The sequence below is a fragment of the Anomaloglossus baeobatrachus genome, chromosome 8 (assembly GCF_048569485.1).
Source record: "Anomaloglossus baeobatrachus isolate aAnoBae1 chromosome 8, aAnoBae1.hap1, whole genome shotgun sequence".
NCBI lineage: Eukaryota > Metazoa > Chordata > Amphibia > Anura > Aromobatidae > Anomaloglossus > Anomaloglossus baeobatrachus.
In genome coordinates this window covers 242,635,878-242,643,868 of record NC_134360.1, presented here as the reverse complement: position 1 = coordinate 242,643,868, position 7,991 = coordinate 242,635,878, and the positions used below count along the sequence as shown (strand labels likewise).

Genomic DNA, 7,991 nt, shown 5'->3' with positions numbered 1-7,991 from the left:
CAGCGTCACCCCTGCTGACAATCACTAAAACGTTAACACGGCGCCTCCCATCGCACATTAGCGCTGCTTTAAGAGGAAACTTCACCTATCATTAAATCCGGCTAAATTGAGTGTAAAGCCACAGGCTTGTGGAAGGTGAGGAGCTCATATATACAAGTGCAGGCGGGAGCCGTGCACCGAGCAATTTTACTAGATGCAATAAATTGAAATAGCGCACGTTAAACCACAGGAAAATGGCCTCTGACGGGATGAAGCTCCGGCCAAACAGCAACGCGGCCATAATGAGAAATCCGAGCAAAAGCGTAATGAAGTAAGGGCCCGTAGTAAAGTGTCATGATAAAACCCATATAATACGCACATAAAGAAATCTAGATAAAATAACCGCCTAATCACGGCCGCGCCGCACACGCAACGCCTCGAAGAGATAAAACAGAAGTCATTGTCATTTCACAGCGAGACAGTAAATAGTTAATTGTGGAAACCGTAAAAAACCCCAAACTGCGCCGTCACAAAAACGATGAGCTCCGTATATCAAAGTAAGCGCTCCGGAGAACGGCAATTATTTCTTCAATTTTCAGCTTACTGTCATGTCAATCACGGAAATGGGTTAATCAAACTTGTAATCTTGTGGCTGCGATCGGCGGCGGCGGAGACACCCGTGAGTATTTACAGGAAAAAGCAGGATCCGAGGCATCAGGGGTTATTATCGAGAGCGGATATTACTCATATGGGTCCGTAAAGATGATCCCCCCCAATTGTAGCAATGCTGGGACAGTCGAGTCTGCAGAAACAGAAAATGGACACATTACTTTTCCTAAGAACAAAGGAGGAACAATGGAGTTTTAAAGGTGCAAAATTTAAAATACAATTTTATGATAGCATATTTTTTAAAAGATTACATAGTAAAGTGCAAGTTAAACATGACACGACATATTATAGTTTTACAAAGTAAATATACAAAGATATAGACCTACCCATGAATAAGTGACCATAATCCTTTGCGAAACGTACGTCGGGTCCTCCACGCGGAGCTCTCCTTCCACCAGCAAGCTGTGTGTACTGGCACCTTAGGCAATAATCCTGCTAGCTCCAAAACCCCTTCCCAGTATTTAACGCCAATGTGCTTTTTGTGATTTGGGTTGTGCCAGGAAAGGGTGTATTTCCAGCTACCACTCCATGCCTACCCACTGTGCTTCTATATCTTTGTACATTTACATTATAAAATTATAATATGTCGTGTCATGTTTAACTTGCACTTTACTATATAATCTTTTAAAAAATATGCTATAATAAAATTGTATTTTAAATTTTGCACCTTTAAAACTCAATTTTTCCTATAATTATTGGAGTAGGTGTGGGCTCAATACCCTTATATAATATTGTGGTTGGCCCCACACTTTAATGAAAATGTGCCGCAGGTTTATTTGTTTTACGTTACTTTTCCTGTCTAATACTTTTATTTTTTCCTTCTTTTTCTTTTTCCCAGATGACCAGAACAACGAGGCGGCCGCTTATCCCATAGGTCTGATTAATTATCCTTCATGTTTAATGGACAATGTAATCTGATTCAGAGGAAAGCTGGTGTAATTCTGGGACTGTCATCCAGCTTTCCCAGGCTCCTGAGTGATGTATATGATAGGTTCTGCAGTGGAACATGTACCCCCTTGTATTATGTTTACTACTTATTTCTCTGATCATGCAAATTGGGTTAAAATAATCTCTCCACATGCTTTACCCTGCAGCACTGCTTGTTCAGTTTGTTGCTGACTTTTCCTTTGAATTTCACCTTCCCCCTGTTCCTGTGTTAATTTACAGGAGCTCAGTGATGAGCGTCCATTCATAACAACCAAAAACTAAACAGAGGAGTCCAGAAGGCGCAGAGGAGTCCGGAGGATGCAGAGGAGTCTGGAGGGCGCAGAGGAGTCTGGAGGGCGCAGAGGAGTCCGGAGGATGCAGAGAAGTCTGGAGGGCGCAGAGGAGACTGGAGGGCGCAGAGAAGTCTGGAGGGCGCAGAGGAGTCCGGAGGATGCAGAGAAGTCTGGAGGGCGCAGAGGAGACTGGAGGGCGCAGAGGAGTATGGAGGGCGCAGAGGAGTCTGGAGGGTGCAGAGGAGTCTGGAAGACGCAGAGGAGTCTGGAGGGTGCAGAGGAGTCTGGAGGGTGTAGAGCAGTCTGGAGGGCACAGAAGAGTCTGAAGGGCACAGATTAGTCTGGAGGGCGCAGAAGAGTCTGGAGGGCGCAGAGGAGTCTGAAGGGTGCAGAGGAGTCTGGAGGGCACAGAAAAGTCTGGAGGGCACAGAAGAGTCTGGAGGGCACAGAAGAGTCTGGAGGGCACAGAGGAGTCTGGAGGGCGCAGAGGAGTCTGGAGGGCGCAGATGAGTCTGAAGGGCACAGAAGAGTCTGGAGGACATAGAAGAGTCTGGAGAACACAGAGGAGTCTGGAGGACATAGAAAAGTCTGGAGGACACAGGAGGAGTCTGGAGGATGCAGAGGACTCTGGAGGGCGCAGAAGAGTCTGGAGGGCGCAGAAGAGTCTGGAGGGCACAGAAGAGTCTGGAGGGTGCAGAAGAGTCTGGAGGGCGCAGAAGAGTCTGGAGGGCGCAGAAGAGTCTGGAGGGCGCAGAAGAGTCTGGAGGGCGCAGAAGAGTCTGGAGGGCACAGAAGAGTCTGGAGGGTGCAGAAGAGTCTGGAGGGCGCAGAAGAGTCTGGAGGGCACAGAAGAGTCTGGAGGGTGCAGAAGAGTCTGGATGGCACAGAAGAGTCTGGAGGGCACAGATGAGTCTGGAGACATCTAGGAGTCTGGAGGACACAGAGGTGTCCTGAGGACATAGAGGAACCTGGAGAATACAGAGGGGTCCTGAGGATATAGTGTAGTCGGAGTCTGGAGGATACAGAGGGGTCCGGATGAAACAAAGGAATTCTGAGGAAAAAGAGGAGTCTGGAGGACACAGGGGAGTTGGAGAATGCAGAGAAGTCTAGAGGTTGCAAAAGAGTCTGGAGGACAAAAGAAGGAGTCTGGAAGACACAAGGAGGACTCTTAAAGACCCTCCTGAAGAGAACAAAGGAGCGCCTGGCCTTTGGGGATTCTGGAGAGAAAATTGTCAGCCAACTGCTCTCCAATGAAAACAAGTTATAAGTTAACCATAGAATGTGATAATTTACTGATCAGGGGGGTCCCACTTGCTCCCGCACTGATTGGTAAAAAGGGGCACTTTTATCCCTTAGAACTGAGCGTAGTGCACTTCAACTGCTGTTCCACTTGTTCCCTATGGGGCTGTTGACTGCTGCGTATGGCTCTTGCCTACACCTCTGTGTAGAATTGAATAGAGTCGCAGCCGGGTATAAAAACGCCATTCTAAGGGCTCGGTTCCACTTGTGATTAACATGGCTGAGTGCAATCCGATAAAACATCGCACTGCACTCTCATGTCATCAGACCGCAGTGTGATGTACATAGAGACAGGCAGCGGAGCAGATGGGAGAAAGTGCTCCTTCCCTCTTCTCTGCAGCTGTGATCCGATCGCAAAATCACATCACAGTCGCATGGCCCTCAACTGACACCCGCAGCAGAGGGTCATTAGCATATCGCTTCTCATGGGAAGCTATGTGCATGTGGAACCGTACCCAAACAGGCATAAACGTCCACATCGAGGATCATAATTCCCCTTTCAACCCATCAGTGTGAGGCTCAGCGTTAGAAAACCAAAAGATCAATAAATGACGACCTGTCACTTGTCTTCACTAGAGAACCCCTTTGAGGAAGCATTGGTAACAATATATTCAATCTGTTTTTGTAGTTTTGATTTGAATTGTCTTCTACTCCAGTTACATCCAGAGCTGCATTCAAGAAGTTGCCGGTTTCCCTTGAACACAGACCACAGTTAGGCTACTTTCACACATCAGTTTTTTGCCATCAGGTTCAATCCGGAAAAAAACGGGTAAAACGGATCCGGTACCGCATCCGGTTTTTCCCCATAGACTTGCATTGTTGCCGGATTGTACCGGATGGCTTTGCGTTGCATCCGTTTTTTTCCGGATGCGGCAAAATAATTGAATGCGGCGGCCGGATAGAACGTATCATGTAACGTTTTTTGTCCCCTTAAAAAAACCGCATTCTGCCGGATCCGGCGCAATACGGCATTGTATACAATGGGTGTCTATGCATGCCGGATCCGGCGCAATGCGGTTTAAACCGGATGCGGTGACCGCATCCGGTTTGGTAAACAGAGCATGCGCAAATTTTTTTTTTCATCATCACAAAACTTATAAAAGGATCCAGCACATTCTACACACTTCCTGCCGGATCCTGACTTCAACTTCTGCTGTCCTCCAGTCCAGTGCTCCAGGGAAGAGGTAATGTCCACAGTACTGTCCACAGATCACTGCTGTGAGCTGCGTACATGTACTTAGACATTTTTTTTTCTTTTTTTGCAGGTGCAGTGTTGCCGTTAACGTTTGGCCCATCAAGTTGTTGTGCGTGGCCTGTAATAAAAAAAATATGTCGTCTTCTGGTAGCCCGTCCTTCGGTTCACAAACTGAGGTATTTTATTTTTTTTGGTGTTATATTTTTAAAAAAAAAAAAAAAAATTTTTTAAATAAACGACATTTACACAGGTGGCCGAAACATCACAGGAGATGCTGCCAGAAGAGGACGGAAGGGGTGGAGAAATACACGGAGCGGGCGGTCAGAGTGTAAGTTTCATACAGGAATTGTTTACCACAGCACACCAAACACATAAGTAAATAATGTTTTTTTTTTTTTCTTCACTAAAGGCTTCAACTTCTAGGGCTCACGATAGAGCTCCCCCAAGACCGTCCCAGGGTCGTCGTCGAGGTGGCGGTGGTCATAGTGTAAGTTTTTTTTTTTTTTTTTTTTTGGTCATGTCAGTGTGAATTTTTGTCTATTTTTTTTTTTAATTTCTTTTTTGTTTCTTTGAACAGGCATCACAGCGTGCTCCCGATTCTGACGGTGAGGAGGCCGGATTTATCAACATCGACCTCCTCATCGATGAAGTTAGAGAAAGGGAGCCGCTGTGGAACATGGCTGACCGCCGCCACGCTGATTCGATCGTAACCCGTCGACTCTGGGACGAGGTATGCCACGCAGCGGTAGAAGGTTGGGGGGAGCTCAATTCTCGTGGCCAGAAGAAAGCGCGTAAGTATTCACAGTTCAGTAGGTTATGCTGCAGGATGTAATGTGTTGTATACTAACCACTTTCTGCTTTCCACTTTCAGGTGACAAACTTCAGAAGCGGTGGCGGTCTATCAGGGATCGCTTCAAGAAGGAGTTGAATCAAGAGATGCAGGCCCCGAGTGGATCCGGAGGACGCAGATCGAAATACCGTTACTTTCGAGCGTTGTCGTTCCTCCGGACAACTATGGTGTGCAGAAGGTAAATATTCCACACAATATGTACAAAGTATAATATTTTATGTCTGATTTTTTTTGCCTTTTTTTTTTAGTCAGTGCCAATGTATAGCAATTAAATTAATTATTGTTTTGTTTTTCCTCTTTTTAACAGCACCGTCTGCAGCACTCAGGAGCCTGCATCGAACCCGACAGGAGCGATCCCTGAACAGTCCGCCACTGGGGAACACATGCACAGACCCCACCCATCTGAACCTTCCCTTCCATCTACATCTGTCCCATCCACCTGCGCTGGAGCTTCCCGTGAGACTTCATTACCTGAAGCTGCTGGTGATGAGATAGCTTTTCCCCTACCCCACCCCTCTGACACTGCTGCCCTCAGTAGAACACCTTTGGGTTCTGGGCGTCAGCGTCATAGGGGTCAGGAAAAGAGCTATGCGCCCGAGTTCTTGCATCTAAATGCAGCCTTCCAGAACGCCATTCAATTATTAGCCGAACAAAATCGTTCATCTTTTAGCTTCATAAATGCCAATATGGAAAAAAATACGCACGAATTGTGCACGCGTCTGGACAGGCTGCATTTAGATGCAAGTAAATCACCCAATCATTGTTTTTTTCAAGCCGTACTAGAGCGCATGGAAAAGCTATCTCTTGACCATCAGATGCATGTAATGCAAGCCACACGGCAGGCTCTGGCGCAGGTTGACTCCCAACCACCTCCACCCACCCCTCCAAGACCACCTGACCCCCTCCAGCCATTGTCCCTACTCCCCCTACTGCCCAGTACCAGCCTGCTGCCCAGTACCAGCCTGCTGCCCAGTACCAGCCTGCAGCCCAGTACCAGCCTGCGGCCCAGTACCAGCTCCCAACCACATCTGCCCCTACACTTCCTACCCACTACCACATCTCGCCTTCCACACCCATCATGACCACAACTCAAGCCACTAATTCACCAGCCACCTCTTCTGTCTCCCAATCCCTCCACTCCACCCCTCAATCCTTACCAAATCCCATCCCATCTCCTGGTTTCCCTCTTGGTTTCTCAAGCACACCTTCACCTTCTGTTACTTCCCCACCACCACCACCAACACCACTTTCCACCCTCAATACTCCAACTGTGCGTGTGTTCCCACCTGTCAGCCCCTCCAGTACTATCTCCACCCCAAGCCCAAGATATACCAATTTATAACTTATGTTTGTAATAAAAATAAAAGTTTTTTGTTGAAAAGTATTTATTTGTTCTTGTTTTTTTTGGGGGGGGAATATTATTTTGCAAGTTAAGTAAATAAAAAGGTAATACAAAAACATAACATGTTGTAATTTGACGGTGTAAAAATTACAAATTTTTAAAGCGAGTGAAAGCTTAAAATTAACAAGGTTAACAAGATATTTTTTAATTTATTTTTAACTATTTTTATTTGTTATAAAACTAAACAAAAATCTTACACCATTTGATCTTGCCAATCTACTCTACCTTCTGGGGACACAAAATAGTCAGCATATTTGTCACGGATTGTTGAACAGGCAACACTACTCCTAAATCCAGGACTGGTGTAGTCAGACAAAGCGGTGGATTCCAAACTCTGGTCATCCAAGGACAAAGGTTCCTTTGTTAAAACAAAATTGTGCAGTACCACACATGCTTTCACAATTTCATCCACAGTTTCAATGTTTAAATTAATGGCTGTTAACAACACTCGCCATTTGCTGGTTAGTATCCCAAAGGAGCATTCCACCATTCTTCTGGCTCTGGATAATCTGTAATTATATATTTTTTGTGTTTGCGTCAATCCACGGCTTGCATATGGCTTCAATAGATGTTGGGAGAGTTGAAAGGCTTCGTCGGCCACAAAAACAAAGGGCATTGGGGGCTCACATGTGCCAGGAAGAGGTCTTGCAGGAGGGAAATCAAAAGTATTCCCATAGATTCGCCGCCCCATTGGGGACATTTTAAAGACCTGAGAGTCATTGGATCTCCCATATGCGCCAATGTCCACTGAGATGAATTTGTAGTCCGCATCCGTTATTGCCATTAGGACAATTAAGAAATACTTTTTATAATTGTAGTATTCTGACCCCGAAGCAGCTGGTTTCACAATTCTTATATGTTTGCCGTCCACTGAGCCAAGGCAATTTGGAAACTGACAAATGTTATAGTATTGTTCAGCAATTGCAAGCCATCTGTCCCTGGTGGGCTGGGGGATGAAATCATCATGGAGGCAATCCCACAAGGCTTGGCAAGTGTCTCTAATGATTCCCGAGATGGTGGAAATTCCTAGTCGAAACTGGTAGTCGAGGGATGAAAGCGACTCTCCAGTTGCAAGGAATCTGTAAAGGAAAGACAATAATTATCAAAAAATAATAGCAAACACATTACAGTTAAAAGTCAATTTACAGGAGGATACAATTTAAAAAAAAAAAACTTACCTAAGCGTAACCAGCAAACGCTCCTCGGGTGTTATAGAGAACCGGCTGTAGGTGTCCGTTTTACGGATGTTGTCCGCAACAAGGCCAAGGAGGACGTCAAAATTAATCACTGACATCCGGACATAGCTTGTGAATTTTTCATGGTTTCCACGGAGCTCCAGGTATAGGGTTGAAAACACCCCACGTGTCAGTCTCTGTG

General features: G+C 45.9%; 1 protein-coding gene across 1 annotated transcript; it reads left to right on the top strand.

The window, feature by feature from the left end:
* Window positions 1–517: 517 nt before the first annotated feature.
* Window positions 518–5,394, top strand: LOC142250092 (uncharacterized). Its single transcript, XM_075322156.1, has 6 exons — window positions 518–536; window positions 1,487–1,557; window positions 4,613–4,690; window positions 4,772–4,849; window positions 4,940–5,153; window positions 5,234–5,394. The coding sequence occupies exons 1-6, from the start codon at window positions 518–520 to the stop codon at window positions 5,392–5,394; spliced, it is 621 nt and encodes a 206-aa protein (XP_075178271.1).
* Window positions 5,395–7,991: the final 2,597 nt, after the last annotated feature.

What these genes read in the sequence shown, in the direction of transcription:
- LOC142250092 (XM_075322156.1), top strand. An exon ending in GAGGTGGCGGTGGTCATAGT is followed by an intron (nt 4,850 to 4,939) that starts GTAAGTTTTTTT and finishes TTCTTTGAACAG; the next exon opens with GCATCACAGCGTGCTCCCGA. An exon ending in TCGTGGCCAGAAGAAAGCGC is followed by an intron (nt 5,154 to 5,233) that starts GTAAGTATTCAC and finishes TTCCACTTTCAG; the next exon opens with GTGACAAACTTCAGAAGCGG.